At 34.9% G+C, this 25,852-nt stretch overlaps 1 protein-coding gene across 1 annotated transcript in view; it reads right to left on the reverse strand.

The window, feature by feature from the left end:
* Positions 1-25,852, reverse strand: part of TTLL7 (tubulin tyrosine ligase like 7) — an 85,298-nt gene that overhangs the window by 5,547 nt on the left and 53,899 nt on the right. The window contains exons 18-19 of the mRNA XM_012442692.3: positions 18,410-18,570; positions 10,716-10,889 (exon numbers count right to left, since the gene is read on the reverse strand). Of these exons, the coding sequence (XP_012298115.2) occupies positions 10,716-10,889; positions 18,410-18,570 (335 nt within the window). The remainder of the gene's footprint in view (positions 1-10,715; positions 10,890-18,409; positions 18,571-25,852) is intronic.

A 25,852-nucleotide genomic window follows, 5' to 3' on the forward strand; every position in this document is an offset into this window, starting at 1 on the left:
TTTTTTGGCCATAGACTGCTTATGATTACAGAATATGAAAAACAATCATGATTACAGATTACATATAACCCTTGCAGCCAAATGTATTTCAAAGTATGTGGAGTTTTTTTTCAGATTTTAGAAAGACAATATAGTGCATTATATATACTATATCATATAGTAATATGTATATTACTGTATAACACCTCCATCAGGGCCTTGGAGCAGCATCTTGTAAACAAACCATTAACATTTCTGTAGTAAAATGTATTAATATTCACAATAAATCAGATAAAGACTACAAATAACTTCATGTCAATTCAGGTCAGATCTGCCAGCACATGAATTACCATTTTTTTTTTTTTGAGACAGAGTCTCACTCTGTCACCCAGACTGGAGTGCAGTGGTATGATCTTGGCTCACTGCAACCTCTGCCTCCTGGGTTCAAGCAATTCTCCTGCCTCAGCCTCCCAAGTAGTTGGGATTACAGGCGAGTGCCACCACACCTGGCTAATTTTTTTTTTTACATTTTTAGTAGAGACGGGGTTTCACCATGTTAGCCAGGATGGTCTCAAACGGGTTACCTGATTTTTCAAGTTTCCAAAGCTTTGGAAATTAGGAATTGCAAGTAAGAGATTGTGCACCTATATAAGCTGTTTTCCTGTGAAAATCTCGATTAGCATTAGGCCAGTCCAATCTATATATGTCTAGAGAGAAATGGTCAAGGAAATCCACATGAACAAATGAAAACAACACTATTCAAAGTGTAAGTCCTAGTAATGATGAGAAGGAAATGCTATAAAGTCAGGACAAAGATACTTATGAGGAATTTCCAAGAGCAGAAGCAGCAATATAAGGAGATGATTTGTAATTAGCAGTAGTCTTGGGAAATAAACAATGGAACGGAACCAAATCTTTTATTTTCTTCATTTGACATTAGAATCCTCCAGGGACAGTATCATATTTCCATAGATACATGAAAAACAGAGGGCCTAGGGCACTATAAGCTGTCTATTCTATGTTACATAATACTGATAACTATGATAATTCTGTGTCAATGGAAAATTATATTTATAGTTGTGTTATATGAATTATGTAGAAAGAAAAGAAATTCATTATAATCAAACTATATGCAGCATTCAGATTAAAATAGAACTTTCTATAATATCCATAAACATTTTATCATGAATTATCTAATAATATCTTCTAAACCTATTACATAATATCACAAACTATAATTACTCAAATCATTAAGTTAATAGAGCAGTAAAATAATATAAAACAAACCAAATTAAATCAAAATTGCATTACAGGTGATGAATAATGAAACAAGTGATTTCTCACATCACAGATTATATAAATTATTTTCTTAATATCACTTGGGTAATTTATACAGATTAATTATTATGTCAACAATTGGTGGGGTCATGATGATTGATCCGATATCTTCTGCCATGAAAAAGCTATCTTTCCTATATAGGGCAAAGTTTCAAAAGAAAACAAGGTGTTTGATCAAAATCCACTATTCCATATTAGTTGAGAGTTATTCTACCTTCTATTGAAGATGCATTCTGATAGTACTGATAATTACACAGTAAATAGTAACTTCTACCAACTTTCTTTCAAAGACTTTCCAAGCAATAGTTACTATTAACATTTCATTTACATATACTTTTGAGATAAAGATCAGTATTTTGCACATGAAAAAATAAAAGCAAAAAGTCCAGGATCACAATTAGCTTACACTATTTTACAGAACAAATATTTAAATAGTGTTTTCTATGTGCCCAGCGCTATTGTAATTGCTTTACAGGTATCAACTGATTTAGTTCTCATAACAGTTCTATGTGGTAAATATTACTGTCAGCTCCATTTTACAGACAAATAAACTTTATGAAGCATACCAGGGTCAAATGCCTTGCTCAGGGTCTCCTACCTAGTAAGTGGCAGAGCCAGGATTCAAATCCATGCAGGCTAGCTCCAGCAGCAGAGCTCCTAGCAACCACACTGTATTGTCATGACAATTCTACATAATTATCTTTGTATATTAATTTCAGTTTTAAAACTAATGGGTATAATTATTATACTCATTTTCCCAGAAATATGAAGTATAAAATAATCTAGAAAGCAGAAAGATATTATCATGCCACAAACCTAAACTTTTTAATAGCACAGAAAAATATGAAACTTTTTTTAAGACTTGAAAAGAAGTTCAGCATGAACTAAGAAAAAGCATATAAAATTACATTGGAAGAAACACTTTGCATCCCTAATACAAGTGCTGTAGGATATTTTAAAGTGTTGCAGAGAAATACAATGGATTATTTACCTTAATATCTCCATTAATATGTCTTGGGAGATCCCACACTAGCTGAACATTGAAGATTGTTTTTGAAATGTTCCTTGCAATGAAGTTAAATAATTTAATTTTTTTTAAGCAAGAAGACTATCTCAAGGAAGTGGGCTTACAGATTAAAGAATTTGTGTAAAGCACCAAAAAAAAAATGTGGTAAGTGTACAGCTTATTTTTCTAGCTTATTCTTTACATAGGAAAATGGCTCATTGCTAACTCATGTCAAGGAGAAATACCTCAGACTGCCCTATTCGTTTCATAGCCCCACTCCTCATCCTTCTCATCCCTAAGGCAGGTTTGTACATCTTTACATAACCATTATATTAAATACAAACATAGAGCCTGTATTTATGTAATTCCTGATTGATATAGAATTAGTTTGTCTTTCATGTACCAATTTATTGCTGACTGTGGAGGATCTCTAGAATATGAGGCATTTCAAGACTGGTAGAAATTAAACCTGAAAACATAAGCTACACTCACCTTCCGTTTCCTCTTCCTGGAGTTAAGACCAGGACCCCTGATTTCCCCAGAATAATTTTAAGACCCCATTTGGAAAATTCCAGGTAAAGTTCATCAGAATATTTGTCCGGTGTTTTTAAAATATTTATATTGTAATGAAATATATATCATGAAATGTACTATTGGTGTTTTTCTTACCATTTTTAATTGTACAATTCAGTGCATTAAGTACATTCACAATGTTGTGTAACCATCACCATTAATGTCAGAACTTTTTCATCATTTCAAACAGAAGCTCTTTATCCTTTAAGTACTAAAGCCTCATCTTCCCTTCCTTCCTACCCCTAGTAACATCTATTCTATTTTCTGTCTCTATGAGATTGCATATTATACATGCCTCATATAAATGGAATCACAAGATTTGTCCATTTATGTCTGGTTTTTTAACTTAGCATGTTTTCAAGGGTCATCCATATTGTAGCCTGTATCAGAATTTAAGGCCATACTGTGGCTGAATAATATAATATTATATGTGTATACCATATTTTATCTATTCAACTGTTGATGGGCATGGGTTGTTTCCACCTTTTGACTATTGTCTTATAAATAATCCTTCTGTGAATATTGGTATACAAGTATCTGTTTGAGTCTTTGTTTTTGCTTCTTTTGGGTAAATACCTTGGAGTAGAATTGCTGGGGCATATGGTAATTCTACAAACTCCCAAACTGTTTTCTACAACTGCCACAGTTTTACGTTTTTACCAGCAATGTATGAGAAATCCAATTTCTCCACATCCACCTTGCCAACACTTATTACTTTGTACTTTTTTGATAATAGCAATTCTAGTGGATGTGCATTGTCCTGTGGTTTTAACTTCAATTTTTTGGGGAGGGAAACCCCAGTTTGGAATTCCACCTTTGCCACATCTAAATCCAATACGGATTTGGATAAGGCTTAGGTTTCCTGGCTGTGAAAAATGTCCAGTAGTTTCTGCCATCCATGGCTCACGGAGTATAGAGCCAATGAAATAGTGTACATAAATAAAATATTACTTATAATTTACATATTATGAACAATGACCTCAATAACCAGACTATCTCTGTTCTTAGATAGATATATCCAAGATGAATATATCTTAGATGGATATCTTAACCTAAGGATGCAAATAGTACGGTATGTTTAACTAGCCATTTTTTAAAACTTTTAAATTATAAAGTGTAAGATATTTTAAAAAGTGCATAAAGCATAAATGTTCAGTTTAATGAGTATTAAAGTGATTACTTGTGTCATTACCATGCATGTTAAGTAACTGAATATTCCTAGCATCCTAGAGCCCTGTATTACGTACGCTCCCTCTTTATAAACTTAATCACTATTCTGACCTTTATGGTAATTACTTCCTTGTTTACTGCCCAATTATACATTCCTTAAACATCATAATTTAGTTTTACCTGTTTTTGATTTTTCAATAAATTAAAATATATATTTCTTTGTATCTGGCTTATTTTGCTCTACTTTATGTTTGAGACTAACCCATGTTGCTATCTATATGTGTAGGTGCAGTTTGTTCATTTTCAATGTTGTATAATATTCCACTGTATGAATATTAGAAAAAAATGTGTCCATTCTTTCATGGACATTTGGGTTGTTTCCAATTTTTAGCTATTATGAGTAAATGCTACTATAATCATTCTAATAAGGGTCTTGCACACATGTGCATACATCTCTACTGAGAATTTACTGAGAGAGTAGCTGTAAAAAGGGTAAACTTTAGATATAATGCCAAACTGTAAAAGGTATTGATTTTCACTTCACAAGCAGGGTAAGAGAGTTCCTATTACTCTATGTTCTCATCAACACTTGTGATGAATATGCAGTGATTTTGAGATTCTGCATTTCCCTGATTATTAATTAGCTAAAACACTTTTTCAAATGTTTACTGGTCCTTGTTTTTCAATTATCTTCCCCATTTTCATTGTGTGGTCTACTTTTTTCTTAGAAATTTGTAGGAATTCTTAGATAATTGTATAAGAATTTTTTATACCATTATATGGGTTGCAAACACTTTCTTCCATCCTGTGGCTTGCTTCTTCACCTCTTAATGGGGCCTTCTAATGAACGTATGGTTTTAATTTTAATATAGTCAAATGTATTCATCTTTTCAGTTATGACTAACATGTTTTGGTTCTATTAATCTTTTCATACCTTAATGTCATGAAAATATTTCCCTCTATTATCTTCTGAAATCTTTATGCAGTTTTACCTTTCACATCTACATACTAATTTCATCTGGAAATGGTTTTTGTTTGTGGTGTAAGTAAAGTTTCTTTTTTATTATTTGGAAATGCAATTGTCCTAGAACCATTTGTTTAAACAAACTATCTTTTCCTATTTGTCATAAATCAGGTGTACCCCACTTTTGTCATAAATTAAATCTCCAGCTAGGCCTGGGTTGGTTTGTAGTTTTTCTCAATGATTCCAATGGTCTATTTTTCTATCTTTTTCCCAATATTATACTATCTTAAATTACTTTAGCTTTATTGTAAGTCTTGAGACACTGTAGTTACTAAATCCTACGACTTTATATTGCTGTACTTCAAGATTGTCTTACATATTCTTGGTCCTTTGCTTTTCTGTATAGTGATAGGTTAAACTTTGGTCAAATGTTTCCCGCCACCAAAAATAAAAAATAAAAATTGGTTGAGATTTATAGAATTACACTGAATATGTATTAAATTATTTGAGAAGAACTGATATACTGATAATATTGAGTGCCATGATGAATAAGACATACTTTTCTATTTTTTACATTATCCTTCATAAAGATCATAAATATTTCTTGTTAAATTTATTCCTAAGTATTAGATATTCTTTTGTGCTTTTGAAAAAATAAATTTTTGTATCTTAGATATTTGTTGCTGATAAAGAAAAGTGCAATTGATTTTCTTATATTGACTTTGATTTATATGATTTCATCAAAATTGTTAAATTCACTTTATAATTTATCATAGGTTTATTTACATTTGTATGAACACAATTATATCCACTTACTGAGTTTAGTTCTTTCTTTCAAACCTAATGCCTTTTATTTCTGTTGTCTCATTAAACTAGCTAGGACCTCTAGTACAGTGCTGGGTGGAGTGGTGATAATAGACGGTCTTGTTACTCATTTGAAAGGGAAAGCCTTCAATGCTTCAACATTAGGTATGTTTTTTGTAAGGTTTTTGTAGTTATCCTCATCAGATTGGAACATTTATCTTTTGTGTCTAGCAACTAAACACTTTTTAAAGCATGAATGCATATTGAATTCTATCAAGACTTTTATCTCTATCTTTTGAAATTATCTTTTATGCTATTACTGTAGCAAATTACACTCATCACTTTTTAAAGTTATTGCATCCTTACATTGAGGCAACAGGCAGAAGTTGGTCATGATATATTATCCTATTTAAACTTTCTGGGTTCATCTTGCTAATATTTGGTTTATTTGGTTTAGGAGTTTTGCATCTATGTTTAGGAGTGCAATTGAACTATTATTTTCCTTTGCCATAATGTCTTGGTCAGGTTTTGGTATCAAAAGTAAGGTACTCTACAACAAATTGAAGTGTTCACTCCTTCGCTGTCTCTGGGTGGGTGTGGTAGAATCTGGCCAGCTACAGCTGGAGTTATCTTTGTGGAAGGGTTCCTAATAATTGATTTAATTTCTTCAATAGTTATGATGATTTAGGACTTTCTATTTAATCTTTTGTTTGGTAATACGTGTTTTTCTAAAAATATGTTAACATCAATGAAACTACTACATTTATCAGCATAAAACTGTTCATAACATTTCCTTATCAAGTTGTAAATATCTGTAGAATCTGTAGTAATGTCTCCCTTTTCCTTCTTGATATTAGCTATTTGTCCATTTTATATTCTTTATCAGTCTCACCAGGTGTTTATCAATTTTGTTAGTATTTTCTAAAATATGCTTTTGGCTGTTTATCTTCTTTATTCTATGTTTGTTTCATTATGTCATTAATTTCTTCTATTTTTATTATTTATTTTTTCCTGTATTCTTTGGGTTTATTTAAATGCTATTTTGTTACCTCTAAAAATGAATGCTTAGATTTAATGTTTGCCTTTCCTCTTTCCTAATATATTCATTTAAATCTATAAATATCCCTATATTACTGATTTAGCCATATTCTACAAGTTTTATTTCTAATAGCTTTATCACTCAGTTCAAAATATTTTCTTATGTCCATTATAATCTCTTATTTGATTCATGGATTATTTAAAAGTATATTTTTTTACTTTCCAAAGCATAGATTTTCTGTTTATACTTTTCTATTGTTTTCCAGCTTAAAGGCATTTGGTCAGAAAAAGTTCTCTGTATAATTTTAATCTTCTGAAATCTTTGAAATTTGTTTTTTATTAAATTCCACTATATGGTTGATTTTGCAAATTTTGTAAAAATTTGTATATTGTGCCTGATATACTGAATTCTGAACTTAATACATCTACTTCTATATATGACAGTTAAGTCTGTTCATTCTATTGCTAAAAATTTTATGTCTTTACTGAGTTTTTTCTGAGAAATGATTATTAAATCTTCCTCAAGGGTTGTAAATTTATCTCCTTTTCATTTCTGTCATCTTTTGCTTTGCAAGCCATCTCGAGCATTGTTACTCCTAGGAATCTAGAGTGTTGACAACAGCCCCCATCTTTGGCAGACCCTGAACTCCTATTTTATCCCCTCGGCCCAAAAGACTGTCAAAAGCACCGCTCGGCACTAACGAGTACTCACTAATGGGTACCAGGTGAACAAGTACTTTTGAGCAAATGTGGTATTTTGTACAGCTTTTCTAGTTACCATCAGAGGCAGGATTTATCCAAATACTTAATGTTCTATTACCAAAAGCAGAAATGCTAACTTGGTGGTTTTTAAAATGTGTTTTAGCTATGGAACCCCTCATGAAATGAGCTTATGTGAAAGCTTGGCACATGAAAGATAGAAACCCAGAAATGCTGAGGCTCAAAAGTGGCAGAAATCCCAAAGCTTCCCAATTAAGCCTAGGTACAGTGGAATATTGAGCAGGTCTCAAGAAATCTAGTATCCTGGAGAGATATATGTATATTTATAACTGACCACCTGGCTTTAGATACACAGTTCTATTTGCTCAAAGTTATTATGAGTCCACCTCTGAGAAATGTCTTTTCATTTGGTATGCATATATTATTTTTTCTGAGACTGCAAAGTTGAAGGCCACTCTCTTCCATGTAATAGATGCCATACACTCTTTAAACCCCCTTAAGAAATATCCTGTAGATCTTTGGTAAAGATAAACCTGGTCCATAAACCTGTCTGAGGTTAGCTCTATTTTCCATCTGTTTTAATTTTATAAACAAATTAACCAAAGTTAAATCCCCTCATAAATTATTTAGGTGTACCTCATAAATTATTTATATTAGGTATATTTACATTTATTTATAAACATTATAAATATAAATTCATATTATCAAGTATACTTCATAAATAAAATGTGTCTATCTGCAATTTATTCTACAATAAAATGTAGAATGTAGTGACTTCTACATTTAAGTAAAATGCTAAAGAGTCTGTTTCTTACTATGAGGAAAAGTAATATGGCCACTTTTTACATGTTGTTAAATTAATGTGACATTAACTTGGGTTTTAACAGCTAGATATTAGGGAGAAATGTTTACTTCCCTTTGCTCCTTGCATTCCAATATAGAAGAATTTCACTACTGTGAACTTCCTGGCCTCTTACCACAACCAAATTATCTGATTTGTGGATTTTAAAAAAGAAAACAGGCACGCTTGGCTCAGCCTCTTTTGTCTTTCTGGCTCTGCCTTTCTGCAGAGAGGATGCATCTTTTCTTACTCTCCTGCCAATGCTAAAGGAACTAGACTTTATGGGCTAGTGACAGTGGAAGGTTTGCATTGATTCTGCTCTCCCTTTGACTGGATAGGTAAGTTTAATTCCAAAATTCAGTATTAGAAAACTCACTTGGCTCTCACATCTACACCATGTTCCCCATTGTAACTTTTATCAGTAATAGCACTGTAGAGTAACAGAATAACAGATGATGACCATATGTCTAACTCCAGTATTTCTCTATCAAATGGTTCTGAACTTGGGCAGGAATGAAAGTGTATTTACTGACATCTCAAAATGATTATAATCATAACGCTGGGGCCATCCTGGCCATTTATCAGAAATCCAGAAGTCAAGATTCCATGGATGGGAATATCTCTTTCGACCACCAGCAGGGGAAGAAAATAAAAAAGTCTGAAGCAACTGTAAAGCATGCCTTTTTCCTCCCGTGTAACCAAGAAGACTCCTCCTATTTTGTGTACCCACAAAAGCTACAAGATCCATCAACAGAAATTAGTTTATGAAATCTAAAATTGTAGGAGTGACATTAAAGAGTCTCAAGGAATTCCTTCTTAGACTGAAATTTAAGATTTTCCTAACCATGCTCCAGAGTATCACCCCTTAACAAGAAGGTTCTTCATTTATATGGTATGATGTCCCAAAAAATGGCTATCATTCTTTTAAATCATACAAAAGTATTAATGAAAAGTATTAAGAGTTTTATTGCAACAATTTGCTCCAGTCAAATCATTAAAACTGCAGAATATAACTTTGATATTTAAATATTTTAAGTATTAATGGTTACTTTTACCACTACTATTATTGTGATCAACCAGCTTCTATTTGTAGAAGAGTCAAAACAGGTTATATGTCCTGTAACACTACAATGACAGAATCCAAGACAAATATTTAAAATGTCTCTTAATACTTTCTATTAAAAATATTCTGAGCCACTCTGCTGTTATAGGTCACATTTGTAATAAAGTTAGCTTTATTATACTCCCTGAGTTTTTTTTAAATAAACAGATCAACTTCTAGGTGTTTTCAAGAAAAGAAAATCCAAGCTATAGTGGTTCCATTTTCCTCATTTTTTTTTTTTGAAATGGAGTTTCACTCTTATTTGCCCAGACTGAAGTGCTGGAGTGCAATGCTGTGATCTTGGGCCATCACAACCTCAATCTCCGCCTCCTGGGTACAAGCAATTCTCCTGCCTCAGTCTCCCAAGTAGCTGGGATTATAGGCATGCACCACCATGCCCAGACTGCCTCGGCATCCCAAAGTGCTGGAATTACAGGCGTGAGCCACCCTGCTCAGCCATCATTGTTTATTCAACTATACTTTTTTGACTCTCAGTTTTTCAAAGTCATGGCTTAATTTCTTCTATCCTGAATAGCACTACATCTTACAAATACTAAAACTAAAGTTACATATTCATCTTTATTTTTAATGGGAAGTACAGTTGTCTTAAGAAATGCTGAAAGGTACTTTCTTTACTCTGTATTTTTGTAGCTTAAAAGCAATATTGTTTTTCATGCTTTTTGGAAAACTATTTCAACTGTTAATTTATGAAACTCATTTTTCAAATAGCTTGACAAAATTTTACCTTCTACATATTTGGTAATGAAGGAAATAGCAGAAGTAAATTGAACAATAAAAATGAAACCAAAGGTATCTTCCCAACTGTAGTAGGCTCAAGGATAAATGTTGAAATAATTCTGTTGGAGAACAAAAGTTAAATATATTACCAAATTTTGGATGCTCTTGCTCTGAACTTTTGAAAGTGAAAGTATATAAGTCAAATAACTTCATTTTCAAGTATGTTTTATCACCTTTAGATTCGTGATTGCTGTCCTTGTTTAATACCTTAAAGGTAAAGACTGTACTGATTAAAAATATTTTGCAGATAATAGCATGTATGAATTTTCAGTCTTTAGCTTTTTTCCTAGTCACATAAATAAAAAAACACTCTCAATTTCAAACTGTGTTTTAGCATTACTTTATATAAAACTTCCAAGGGTTAGAGAATGTGAACAAGTACCTGGAATTACCCCAGTCAGGACCAATGCCTGAGAGTGATCCTCTTGTGTCAGTTGCATATTTGTAAACCACTAGCAGGCACTGTTTACAAAGCTCTACCAGGCGCTGGCAACACTGGAGCTGCAAAGGAGTCACCACCTCCGAGCTTTTATTGAATATACTCTCCCAAGAGGATCTGTTGGCATGGAAACAGACATGATCTCATGTTGGCTGTTAAAAATGACAACCAGCTGTATCACTTCCCTAGCAACAAACCAGTAAGGAAAATAGAAATGACCTCATACATGTGCAATAACTATGAATGGTTTAAAGTTATATAGTCAGTATCAATTAGGAAATTAATCTTTATATTAAAGAAACACAACATCAAATGTATATACGATTTGTGTGTATGTGTGTGTGTGTGCGCGCGCAGACACGCACGTGTGAGAGAGAGACAGAGAATCTCACTATGTTACCCAGGCTGGAATACAGTGGCTATTCACAGGCATAATCATGATGCACTACAGCCTCTAACAACTCCTGGACTCAAGTGATCCTCCCCCACTTTTGCCTCAAAGTAGCTGAGACTACAGGCATGTGCCACCATGCCCAGCACTGTTTGTTCTTAAAGCTTTTAAAGCTGCCAACCGTGGATGGGTAATAGGAGAGTTTTCCAACACCTCTTAAAAAATGGAGTTACTCTATATTAAGGTATTTGTAAAATTAAAATACTGAGCTAATTTCTCAAAAATTAAGTATTCTTGGAATTTAGGCTTTCTCAGAATCTGTATTTACCTTAACATTAACAATGATCCATCAAAATGATTAAAAAGTTGCTGAGGCCAGGTGCGGTGGTCATGCCTGTAATCCCAGCACTTGGGAGGCCGAGGTGGGTCAATCACAAGGTCAAGAGATCGAGACCATCCTGGACAACATGGTGAAACCCCCTCTCTACTAAAAATACAAAAAAAATTAGCTGGGCATGGTGGCACGCACCTGTAGTCCCAGCTACTTGGGAGGCTGAGGCAAGAGAACTGCTTGAACCCAGGAGGCAGAGGTTGCAGTGAGCCAAGATGGCGCTACTGCACTCCAGGCTGGAGCCTGGCAACAGAGCGAGACTCTGTCTCAAAAAAAAAAAGTAAAAAGTTGCTAAAACAATTGTTGATCTCTCTTCACTGGGAGAATTTAGGTTAATACCTTGATTGTGACCATCCCTTGCAGAACACTTTTAGACATAACTATATCTATGATTATCCTGGAGCACAGATTCTGTGTGCTAGAACTAATGCTATTTAACAAGTACTGTGCTACTACAATGCCAGAAGCAGTATGCCTCCTCCTTCATTGCACTCAGCTTATTCCAAAGCAGGTAATGGTACATACTTCCTTCAGTTTTGTGGTGGTATGTGTGGCTGTGGGTATGGGGGTGTGTGTGTGAACAATTCCTAAGTTTACCATCATGGCATTATGGTTTACATCAGGAAATACCTCACTACTTTACCACCAGGGAAAGAGAAAGAGACAGAAAGAGAGAGAGGCACACACACACACAGAAAGAAAGATTTATTCCTCATACTTATTCCTTGAAACTCTTCAAGCCTCCAGGGGAAAGTCTGGTTTGAGACTTAATAATGATTCACATCTCATTTTACATAAACCAATTCAGATAACCCTCAGAGAGAAAAACACAGACTTTCAGAAAGGAAAAAGTATTCAGAACGATATTTTCCTGAAGAAGTGAACTTCCCAATGGGAAACACAAAGACTCTACCTTCAACCTTCTGTGGATATTTGATATATTTGGAATTTTTTAAAAATGCCTTAGAAACAGAAATGTATTTTTTACTAGAATGGCTACTGTTTATTTTTTTCAGAGAAACGTGGCCACAAATAGACAGCATGTCACCAAGGAATGAGAGGTTTTGTTAAAAGGAGTAAGATTCAAATGAGCTAATTGAAAGAAACAAATTTTCTTCAGTGTTCTGAAATGTTCAGGACTAAATATAATAGGCTTTTAAAATACTGGTTTTTTAAATTGTCAAACAAAAAAGTTATTTTTATTTAAGAAACAGTAATTTGATGGTTAAATTAACTGTAAAAACAAAATTTTAATTATTTCTAAATAGAAGAAAAACTAGATATAACACATGCGTTTATCAAGATTTAGTGATGTAGATATAGATATAAAATCTACTTACCTAATTTGATCAAAAAATGCTCAAAAAATTAATTAATTAGGGAATATGTTTATAATTAGTATACTGTAATTTAGCAGACCCTATAAAATTTCATATAAATGTGAATACATACAAAAATATCCTGTGTTTTGATTGTCTACCTAGCACTTTTCTTTCTGCTGGGATTTTGGTTCTGTCTACAAAAGTCTACCTCCATCACCACACTCTACTCTCAACTTGGATATATTTATTTTTTGATACTTTGGACCTATTTAATCAGATCTACTATCAGGTCACTCATATTATGGTAATTTTTCTTTAGAGGTAGGAAAATAACAAATAAAATGGAAGAAAGCTAAAAGAGCTTCTTCTGTACCCCTCAAATCTGATGTAACTTCTTGAATAATATGTGTTATAATATGACCAGCTTTGGCTTCTCATTCTCTCATTCTCCCTTAAATATTTAAAATAAATATATGAATCAAGGTCCTATACATATTTATTTCCAGTGTGTATATTTACCACTGCTAGCCAAGACTACGTTCTAGTCTATATGTTAATCCATATTTAGGTTTCAGCATACCAAAACCCTCAAGAAAATGAAAGCAACCTATTTAATTTGGCACTAGGCCAGTGGTACCCCCTCTACACAAAGGAAACCTGAATATATAACTGTATCCCCTACTCCTACCTGCCACCTGGCATAGCTGAGTAGATGTGAAATGCCTCTATATGACCACAGTATTTCAACTTTCAACACTAGCAACACAAAGTATTTTTTAAAGGCGAAAGGAGGTAAAAATACCAGTGTTTTTACCAATGAACCCCAGTTCTCATCTACCTGCTTTTTAAATCTAAATTCCAAGGAAATAGGGTCACCAAAATCTATGAATTCAAAAAGAAAAATTAAATGATTAAAAAGTTCTTTCTGGCTCTCCCTAATCCTCACAGAAATATAAAAGGAAATCACTTTAAATGACTTTTTTAAAGTAATGTAACAGTAAGATATAGAATACTGAATACCTCTGGCAACAAAGGAGAGTTATTCATGAAATCCAAAGAATTAGAAATCCTCACATTATCCAGTAATCCAGTAATTTTCACCCCACTTTCTCATCAAAACATTTCATAAAGCAGTTATCTAAAGAGTGAAACTGATACATTCGTTTCTCCCCTAGTACAAGTCCTAACTGAGTAGCCTAAAGTTAAGCAGCAGAACAGAGAAAAGTTGTGGTAGGTTTCCCTAGATTTGGCCCAGGGGTTTTACTGATGCTTCAAACAGAAAACATCCTTGTCCCTCTTTTTTCCTCTTCCAGGCTGCTGAAGTTTATACACACCAACACAGTAATCGCCAACAGAAAGATTAACGACCTAAAAAGTATAACAACACATCCAATTGAAAGTGGCATGAGAACAGGGAGATTCGCATCATTTTAAATAGTCTATACATTATGAGTACCTTTTCAAGTAGGCATAATCCAGCCTAGAAATACACTGCTGCCTTAGAATGTTCCTTAAAGTTCCTTCTTGTCCTAAGAGTCTAAAAGAAAAGCTTTTATATGTCAAACCCCCACAGGAAAATACTTTTGGCTTGGGAATCCAAGCTAGATTGTCTTCTTTCAGGTTTATGTATTAGGATTTTGAGTGGAAGTGAGGCTTTCCCAAACCATGCATTCCTTCTCCTATATTACCCCCTCTGCATTTTCCTCTTGGCTTTACCCCATGCTATTCTTCCTGTAACTCTCAGCTGAAATGCCACTTCCCATAGCCACTATTCCCTAGCTCTCAGGCCTAAGTTTGAGTCCCATAGAACCCCAGACTTCCTCTAAGCCAGTAAAACATGGTATATAATCTTATTTATGGAAACTCCAAGATTATTTCCTTAAAGTGAACACATTCCAACTGTGGGAATCATAATACCCCCAAGATGCTGCATGTGATAAAAGGGTTACTGGGCATGCTCATCAGCAGCCTGGAAGAGGAAAAGAGAGGAACAAGGGTGTTTTCTGTTTGATACATCAGTAAAACCCCTTGGCCAATCTAGGGAAACCTACCACAAAGATCTACATTACTCTGGTGTTTCTGGAGGTACACAGGGGATGGTTTACTTACTTTGCTTTATTGTTTGGGATGTTGACAGGCAAAGGCAAGAATCAAGGCCTTGGATTCTTGGATAAAATCAAAGACTTGAATTATATTTTTCTAAGATTTTATACCTAACTGTGAAAGAAAGTTGAACTTCATATTAAAGTCATTCCTTAAAAACTGAGATGAGTAGATTTTCACCATGACAGTTAGACTGTTGGACCAAAGGTTAAAGGAGTGTACATTGACAACACATGATTCGTAGGATAAAGAAGAACTATTCTGGGTCCAAACTGAGAATCAAAACACACAGTACTAGTAGTATGTGACTTCACTAAATTTAGGAAACCTAAGAAACTCATTAATGCAAAATAAAATCTGATATTAAACTCACCTCTTTAAACTACTAAATTGAAAGAAGTAGATGAGAGTGGAGGCAAATTGGTCTCAAAACTACTCCTGCCCCACCTGCCCAGGCATAGTAGGCTAGGGATTTGGCTAATGCTATGGACCTGCAGTAAAACAAGCTTGGCAACCACTGGCAAATCTGCTTTAGGGAACATCAATGAAGCCTAGAGTTAAGGGCTTGGGCTTTTGACTCAGACTACCTGGATTTAAATACAGCTCATACAGTTACTATGGGAAACTGAGTAAATTATATACTCTGTTTATGCTTCAATTTCCTCATCTGTAAATGAGGGTAACAGTTTACTCCAAATACTTTTTGTGGAGATTATACAAATATTTAATATGTAAAACAATGGCAGACATTTAGTAAGCCTTCAATAAATACTACTTACTTTCCCTGTGATTACTGGTACTAATAGATATCATCAGAGAAACTGGCAGGCAGTATTGTACCAAGGATAGGAGAAAAGGATTCTGAATCAAGTTAATGTATATTAGCAAAGTAGTTCAGAAAAGAGGAACCCTAGAAGCAAGGAAGCATCACTTTATGGGTATCTTTAGAGTCTGGTGTTGGAGATTATCTATGGACTCAAAGACACAGCACTGATTTCACTAACAGATTTTCTCATTGCTCTCCATGGCAGAGAGTAGCTGGGATTCATATACAGCATAAAGCCAACAGATCAACCAACAGAAAAAACATTTCCATTATGAGTTCAGATTGGGAGAACTTTTACAGAGAGCCATCAACCAAGGGGCTGCAGAGCTCAAATGTTTCACTTAAGTCTCTGTAGAAATAATAGCTCAAATTAATCTCAGATGTCATCACACCCCAGGGTGCCTTATTAATTCTCCCTATTGGTGAATGGCAGCTAAGAAAAAAATGTGGAAGAAAGACTGAGTCTCCAGATGATATGAATGATTCTGTATCACATGGCTAAAATATTTAAATGGAGGACATCCTAAGATCATTTCAGAATGGAACAGTCTGTTTAGGTTTTACAGAAGAGGTAGGTATAGTATGGGGCTTTACATAAGATTCAAATAATACAGAGGGTACCAGAAGGTTGGGTTGTAGAAAGCCATCCAATCAGATATTCAATGACATCAACAGTTGTAAGAAAGAAAGTGACAATTTTTTAAGAAATCTGAAAAACAATGAGTTTGTTTTTCTGGAACAGAATTCAAGTAGGAAAGTAATGAGAAGGAAGACTGAGGAAGAAGAAAACAGCATATTAGATAGCCTTGTATCTGCAGATAAGAAGTTTAGACTTAAATGATAAAGGAGGAAAATCACTACAGATTTTAGGAAATAATTCCAACAGTAAGATGGAGATGAGAAACAAAAAAATGGAAGCAAAAATGCCTAGAAATCTATTCATTTCACTTAGCTGTCTTACCAAAAAAGGTTCCTTTTGTCTAAAATCCTGTCATACTTTATCTGCATCTCTTTTGTAATGATGATTAGTCCATTCTCATGCTGATAAAAAAGACATACCTGAGACTGGGTAATTTACAAAGAAAAGAGGTTTAATTGACTCATACTTCAGCATGGCTGGGGAAGCCTCAAGAAACTTAATCCTTTGGGAGGCTGAGGTTGGCGGATCATGAGGTCAGGAGATCGAGACCATCCTGGCCAACGTGGTGAAACCCCATCTCTATTAAAATACAAAAATTAGCTGAGCATGGTGGTGCATGCCTGTAGTCCCAGCTACTCAGGAAGCTGAGGCAGGAAAATCACCTGAACCCAGGAGGTGGAGGTTGCAGTGAGCCAAGATCATGCCACTGCACTCCAGCCTGGCAAGAGTGAGACTCCATCTGAACTAAAAAAAAAAAAAAAAGAAAGAAAGAAACTTACAATCATGGCAGAAGGAGAAACCAGCACGTCCTTCTTCACATGGTGGCAGCAAGGAGAAGTGCCAAGTAAAAGGGAGAAAAGCCCCTTATAAAACCATCAGATCTCATGAGAACTTACGACTATCAACAGAACAGCAGCATGGGGATAACCACCCCCATGATTCGATTACCTCCCACTGGGTCCCTCCCACAACATGTAGGGATTATGGGAACTACAATTCAAGATGAGAATTGGGTGAGGACACAGCCAAACCATATCAAATGATTCATTTGTGTATATACTTTATCTGCTAGAGACATCAGAGTTTATAAAAACATGAACTCTGGGGTCAAGGCTAACTGAGTTCAAATCCCAGTTCCACTAGGTCCTTAGCACCTATCTGTGCCTCAGTTTCCTTATCTATAAAATGGAGATAATATAATATCTGATTCAAACTGATGTCATGAGGATTAAATCACTTAACACATGTAAAGTGATTAGAACAGTACATCTCACACAATAAGTGATATAGCTATTATTTTTGTCAGATTCAACATTGTATCTCCAAAATATCTGCACAAAAGTAAATACTTGATGATTATTGAAAGAATGAATGGAAACAAGCTAGTTTAGCCGTGTGGGAATGTGACAGAGAAACTAATAGGATTTAGCAAATGACTGAATAAAGACAGTGAGAGAAAAGGAAGATGCAGATGCCCCTGTGATATCCAACTTGTATGACTGAGAGAATAACAACAGGATTAAGGGAAGCCAAGAAAGGAAGCCATTTCCGAATAAAGGACATGGAATGTTTGGTTTTAGATATACTGAGGCTAAAATGACAATGAGTCACAGCAGCTTTAGCAGCCGTGGGATTCTGGGGAGGAGGTGAAGCATAGCCATAATTTTAGAAGTCTGTTACATAAAGGTGACTGCAGAAGAACTTCAAGGATATTGGTTTGTATTTTCTTTAATTGGACTACCTTCTCTCCACTGAATTCAAATTAATTAGGTGGTGTTGTGTTCATATTCATCATCTTATCTAAATCAGCTTAACTGATACAAATTATAGTTGAGTACTAAAAGTTACATGCAGTAAGAAAATCCATATTTTAAAAGATCATTCAAGTATTTTATTGGACTACCTCTGTAACTCAATAGTAAAATATTAAAAATGATTATAATAAAAGATGACTTAGAACTTACCCTGAATCACAGAAACAGTTCCACAGCCCTTGGCCATGACTCCAGAGTAAGCGATTAAAAACCCGGTTGAAAATCCGATATAAATTTACTTCTTCAACATCAGGAACCTTCCAGATGCGTGGAATAACTGCACGAATGCTTGTTTTTACTATGTCCAAAACCTAGTGGAAAATCCAAAGTACTTAAAATCCAGGAATGTATATCTGTGTCTAAAATTCAAAGATGTAGCTTGAGCCCAGAAGTTCTAGACCAGCCTAGGCTATATAGTGAGACCCAGTCCCTACTAAACTTTTTTAAAAATTAGCCTGGCACTTTGGCCCACACCCATAGTCCCAGCTACCTGAGGGCTAAGATGGGAGGACTGCTTGAGCTCAAGTGGTTAAGGCTGCAGTAAGCCATGATTAAAAATGAATAAATAATCCAAAGAGAAACACACACACACACACAGTGAACAATGGCATAGAACAAAAGTCTAGAAATAGACCCAGGCATTTATGAAACTTCGGTGTATGACAGACATGACAACTCAGATCAGTGGAATAAGAAGAGACTGTTCAGTAAATAGAGATTTCAAAATTATAATCTTTATGGATTAGGTGAAGAATAGATGAAGCAGAATCCCTCATTAAATTAAAAAGAATCAACTCTAGAGGGGTTAAGGTCTTACATGTTAATAAAAATAAACTCTATAAATTAGTGGACAGTATAGGTGAGTATCTTTTGGACCATGGGTTAGAAAAAGACTACTTAAGTCACAAAAAGGTAGGGACCATAAAAGATTAATAGATTTTGATTACATAAAATTCATAGGTTTTGGTCATTAAATATACCTTAAAGAAAATAAAAGACAAACTTACAAACTGCAAAAATATATTCAAAACATATACATCCAACAAAAGATTAGTATCAGGAATATATAAAGAATATTTACCAAATTTTTAATATAAATAACTTAATAGAAAAAAATGGACAAAGCATTACAGTCATTTCAGGAAAGAGTAAATAAATATTCCCAATAAACATAAAGACCCAAACTTAAGGCTATAATAAGATATCCATTTAGTTGACAAAAATTCAAAGTCTGATGATATCAAGTGCTAGAGAGGATATGAAATCTACATGGTTTCTTAGACATCACTGGTGTGAGTACACATCAGTGCACAAACTGGAAAACAGTTTGGCATTGTGTCCTAAAGTTGAAAATTAATATCCCTATGGCCCAGCAATTTAATTCCCGAAATAATCTCTCAAAGGTAAAAATAGAAGGTGGCATATACAAGAATGTTCATATCAGCTGTTAACAATTACAAACACCTAAAAACAACCAAACTCTTCAACGATAGGAGAGTGGGTAAATAGACAGTGGATACTCACCCTCTCTGGACGATTATGCAGTATTAACACAGCAGTCAAAATGAATCAAATATGACACACAAGACAGAGCATCTTCATAATAAATGGTTAGTTAAAAAAAAAGTACTAGAGACTATACATAGCATGATACCACCTCCTTTTTTTGAGGCAAGATCTTGCTCTGTCACCCAGGCTGGAGTACAGGGGCATGATCTCAGCTCACTGCAGACTCAACCTCTTGGGGTCAAGCGATGCTCCCACCTCAGCCTCCTGAGGAGGTAGAACTACAGGCACACACCACCATGCCCAGCTAATGTAGGTGTTTTTTTGTAGAGACAGGGTTTCACCACATGGTCTTGAATGCCTGAGCTCAAGCAATCCACCCACCATGGCCTCCCAAAGTGCTGGGATTACAGGTATGCGCCATCATCCCTGGCCATGATACTGTTTTAATAGAAGTAAAGTCAATTAAGTTTTAAGAATGAATGAAAGAGGGAAGGAAGGAAGGAAGGAAGGGAGGGAGGGAGGGAGGAGGGAGGGGACGGAGGGGGAAGAAAGGAGGAGAAGAAGCAGAAGGAAGGAAGGAAGGGAGGGAGGGAGGGAGGGAGGGAGGACCTAAAAAATTTGTAAACCCCCAAAAACTGTTTTGTCTAATTCACATGTATTTGATACTTACGCAATGTAGGTATTTCCAACAAAAAAACAAAACACCAAATACTAATATTCTGATTTCTATTTATCAAAGTGGATTTTTCACTTTTTGTTTATCTAGCTATAATTATAGCAACTGTCTATAAAAATGAAAGTGAAAGATGAAAAGGGAAAAAGACTTTCAAACATAAAGACTAAATAAAGACATTTCTCTCAACAGACACAAACATATGAATTGGAAGCAGATCAAAGAATGATTTGTTTCTCTTTAAAACAGCAATATTTAAAGAAATGACATTAATTATCTCTGATCAAGGCAAATTTAGAATAAACATTTGTTTAAAAATAAATTTAGTAAAAAGTTTTCAAAATGGTGTTTATAGCAGATATGAACTACAGCTTCTCACGGGGAACTGTGTGAGCAGCAGCGTTCCTCGGCTTCCTTTTCCAGCCTCCTGCACTGTGTGTGGGGGGGCAGTAATACAAATCCTACAGTAGGTCAGGGTGTGTCAGGGGAAGGGGCAGGGGATGAGGAGGGAAAATGCAATCTGTAATAAAGTAGTTTGTTTAAAACCTCATGGAATGGTTCGTTATTACAGGTAACGAATGCTTCATTATAAAGAGGAATATTTTAAAACTTTTCACAATAATGCTGAAACATAAGTATCAAGGTATTAGTATGAGTATCAAGGCCATTTAGTTTTTACAATTTTAATTTAACCTGTTAGTTTAACTCTTTATATTTTTTAGTGTAGAAAGCAGTGCTCATGACTAATGTGATAGAAGAATCAACATTAGCTGTAAATGATAAATTTAAATCATTTTTCTTCTCAATTTTCCTTTCCACTTTCTATCAATATATTAGTAAGTAATAATAGGCAAAACTCATAATGCAGAAAGAAAAAAATTAAAAAGTAGCCAAGATAACCCATATATTAGTATCAAGGATAAATATGAGTTATATAAAATAACAAATTGAAAAGTGTTATTGATACTGGCAATTTTAATATTACCTTAAGTTCATCAGTTTTCACATTATATTATAAAATAATTATTCAACTTTAGAATGATAAAGGATTTGAGATCATGGAGTATTTATTCATTTCTTTTTAAATACCCTTCAAGGGCTACTAACAGGTATCAGCTGCCTGCTCTATGCCAAACACTCTGCTAGGTTACTTGCACAAGGTCTATCACTGTACTTGGATTACTTAGAGGAGATTTTCTTGGCCACTACTCTGTATATATTTTCTTCTTAATTTAGAAGAGATTTTAAAAGCATGACAGTACCATATTCTAGCCCATACATGACTAAAAGCAGCAACTTCAGAATGGGGCCGGGGAATTAGGGATGGGAAATGCTTCTGCTCCATTCCTAATGTTTTCTTCAATATGGAGATGGAAAAATCTGCAAGCATTATGGCACCCCATCAGGCACCCCTACCTAAGAAGCAATTTCCAAGATTTGTGAGACTGGCATGGTCTGGGCAACCTAGGCACATTCTCCTTCCTGTCCAGAGCAAACCACTGGGAACACGCATTCCTGTTTGTTTCTCTTTGCCTTCATTTTTCAAGGAGCCTCCCCAAGATGACAAGCTTTGGTCCTGGGAGACCCACTCCTGTAATTTGGAGGACGTGGAGCAACATAAAGGAAACAGGAACCTAAATCCTTCAGCTCTCCTCTGAGTCTGCACATAAGCTCTTTCCTCTGCCTGGTACAATCTTCTATCTCTTCAGCTGATAAATTTCTGTGTTTCACTTCAAACCCCACTTCTTAGGGAGACCTTAACTATTGTTTGATACCTTAATGACCAGTTCTTCCTTTATTAGCAATCATCTTATTTTATTTTAATTTCCTGTTTAATTAATGGAGACTGTTATGTACATAAAGGGAGGTAATTGTGCCCATCTTGCTCATAAAGTTACCATGTCCCCAAGGCTTAAGACAAGGTCTATCATTTAATGGGTTCCTGTCTTAGTGAGTCATTCCTTGCAAGAAAGTAACACCTATATAAACAAGGTAAAAATCATTAAGGGAACTTACCATGTGCCAAGCACTGTTCTAAGCACTTTTACATATATTAACTCATTTAATTCTCAAAACAAAAACATGAGTTAGAAACTAGTGGTCCACAGTCCCTTTCCAAAACTCTCGAGGCTAGGTTCCATAATCATACATATTATTATTTCTGCAGGAATAAAAAGTAAATATTTAAACCAAGAGATAGGCAAAATCAATACATAACTTCTGGTCAAGTCATTGTCACCAAATGAATTCAGGTGGGTTACGTTTTGCTGCCTAGGGGTTATGAAAATTTTCTTGGTTGTGAAAACATTTTGGATCCCTATTTTGCGGACGAGAAAACTCAGGCTCAAAGCAGATAAGTAACTTGCCCAAGATTACCCAGCTCACTGTGTCCAGACCTACCCTCTTAACCACATCCAGCACTGCCTCACAATTTGTTTTTTCCAGATGCCAGCAGCAAAAGCCTAGAAGAGAATCCCATTATCTCTTCTTAGATTCAGATTCATCTCTAGTCAAACAGTATTTGGGAAGAGGGTGGGATCATTGTGTACAAACAAGGCTGCCTAGGCACCCCCTCCTTTATGGCCATGGAGTATGGAATAGTTTGCTTAGAAGTCTATAAAGATGGGGAGACAATGACTGCACTTTTAGCAAAACACCAAATAATTTTAAGAAAGCACAGAGCAGGCAGGCAAGAAATCAGACTGGAATGAGATAAATTAGTGCCAGTTCTACTTGCGATGCTTTTTCTTTTTTGGATTTCTGGTGCTTTGGGGATTGAAGAAATTGGGTAGAAGATGAATAATTTGTGAAACTCAAAAATAAATGGTCAGCAAGGTGTTCTTGTGCTTATCTGTGGGCTCGAGTGAGGCTAATTTATAGAATACAGGTATCCATTTCCTTATATTATGACTTTTAAAAGCATCCCAATCCAACATTAAGCTCTCCAAGGAAAAAAATAAATGGGAGATTCAGTCAATTACAACATTAATAAAATGAAAAGATTTGTCTTTTCCATATGAAATATAGCACATTTGAAGGCATAAAGCACATAGACAAATTCATATTTTGCAAGAGCATACAGATGTTGAATGACAAACTGCTCCATATGGCTGAACAGTTGGTCCTAAATTAAAATAATGGCATGAGGTGAAGGCGGTTTAGAAATAACATTAAAATCACTACATGCTGTACTAATGATGCATGCAGCAGCGATGGCTATAGGGTAAAGGCATCTTTGCTGATGCAAAACGAACAGCTCTGAACAGCATCTATGTCAGCCTGAATAAAACAGAGATGGAAAATAGTATCATCAAAATGCACGCAGAAACAGCTATGGTAGGTATTAAAAATAAGTTGCTATTTAGAGAACTAATACTTGATAAACAAGGATCTCTTAGCACCCTAAAATAAATGCAAATATAGTACAACCTTAATATCATTAGTTATTTCTCTTCATCCTCTAGTCTTAGTTTATGCCTATATATCACATCAGAGAATATGCTTTTCAGCAAATACGGCATTCTTTACAGCCCACCAACATAGCTATATTTTCATACTTCATATATATTCCTCACAAACTATATAAAGCAACTGCATTCTTGGCAGAAAGCTAAATTATGCAAGTATCGAGTTACCACAACATGACATTAAATAAGATTAACTATTTCCATTTTTACCTGGTGAGGGTTTTTTCAGCATTTAATTCCCATACCCTTGATCTTTACATTTTATATCCATTAAGGACAATTTGAAGGCAAATAATTTTTTTAATTTCCAAGAACACAAAAGAGGAAAGCATGTGGAAGATTTTGTGTGTATGTCATTCTAATATTGGAGCTTTATAACAGGCTAATAAACAACCAATGCCTCAATTCTGGAACAGGAAAAGTAAGATACATATTTCAACAATGGTCTGTAAATGGAATTAAGATACTTAAATGAAGAGTCTTGTGCCTCCATACCTTGAATAGTGCCTGGGGCATGACAGTCCCTCAATAAATATCTGTTGAATGCATGATTAAGTGAGCAATTAAATGCATGAGTAAACAACTCTCAAAATCCCTAACAGTGCCTAGGATATTATTTGTATAAATTGGCAACCAATAAATGTTTGTTAAATTAAAATGTATCACACACAGCCTTTGTGGCAGCCATGGAGATGTGCCATTTAAATTACCATGTTTCAAATAATGCAGTTAGCTGATGGCTTCTCCATTTGGGATCCACTGCAATATTCAAGCCATGCTTATGCTCTCCCAGGATGGTTTCCAGCCAAGGATTGAGCATGGCTGGGATACAAATGAAGAGCTATATCTGCTCACTGTGATCTCTCCAACAGACAATCTTTGTTCTGGGCTACCCATCGGCCTGACCAAGACTTTCTCAGAGATCCACTAAAGTCTGAGGTTCTTCCTACCCAGTCCTCCTCTCTTGCATTCATAGATGTCAGACCTGCACTGTAGTCCCAAGGCTCTTCCTGCCTACTTGAGCTCTCTCTCCTCCCTGCCCTTATCTTTCTTGGGTATTTTCCATTAAAAAAAAATCTTTCACTCTTAATTCCATCTTAGTGTCTGCCTCCCAGAAGATTAAGCTGGTAAAGCTTTTTAATGATTATTGACTGACATCACAGCCAAAAGAAGGATGGATCTGATTAATATGCATCTAATGTAAATTAGTTATGTCCTTAGCTTTCTAAACAGATATATTTTTATAATACCTAATTCGGCATTCCACAGCTAACCTGCATTTCCAGGTTTAAAAGTCTTTTAGTTTCTTGGATGCAGTTTCTAGCTTTATAAGACAATAGCACAAGTTTCTAACTGATAGTCAAATAAATGATCAATATGTTAGAGGCAAACAGACAATTTTTTTACATCATTTCTATATATTCTATACAAAAGAATACCACATATGAAGAATTCTTAGTAAAATAAAATACATCAGAGAATCAGTCTGACATGGAGAACCTTAGTAGAAAAAAAAATTCAGCCTGCATTTTACCCCTTCTAAGGCTAGAGAACATTCCCTTATGATATCTCGCTTCATCACAAAGACCCTTCAGTAATTAATGTTGTAAACTTCAGAGAAATTCTGAGAAGTCACCTGTCCAAGATAAACGGCATAGGCAATACTGAACTCAAGTCCATACTGCTTCATGATATGTCCACTACAATGTCATGTAATGAAAAGAGGTCTAGTAACTCTATTACATGCTTTTGCCTCTCTAATTTTACCATATAAAGCATTTTTTTCAATGCAGTTTGACTCATTATTAGCTCTTGTATTGTAAGGAAAAAAATTTTCAGTCATTCACTGTCTGGTCACTTTACCTCTGAGTTTATCTGAAATAAATTTATGGCAGGGAAGAGGTAGAGAAAAAAATTTGCATATTAAATACATGTATATAAATA

The sequence above is a fragment of the Aotus nancymaae genome, unplaced genomic scaffold, assembly GCF_030222135.1.
Source record: "Aotus nancymaae isolate 86718 unplaced genomic scaffold, 86718_ANA_hifiasm-v0.15.2.pri h1tg000007l, whole genome shotgun sequence".
In the NCBI taxonomy this organism is placed as follows: domain Eukaryota; kingdom Metazoa; phylum Chordata; class Mammalia; order Primates; family Aotidae; genus Aotus; species Aotus nancymaae.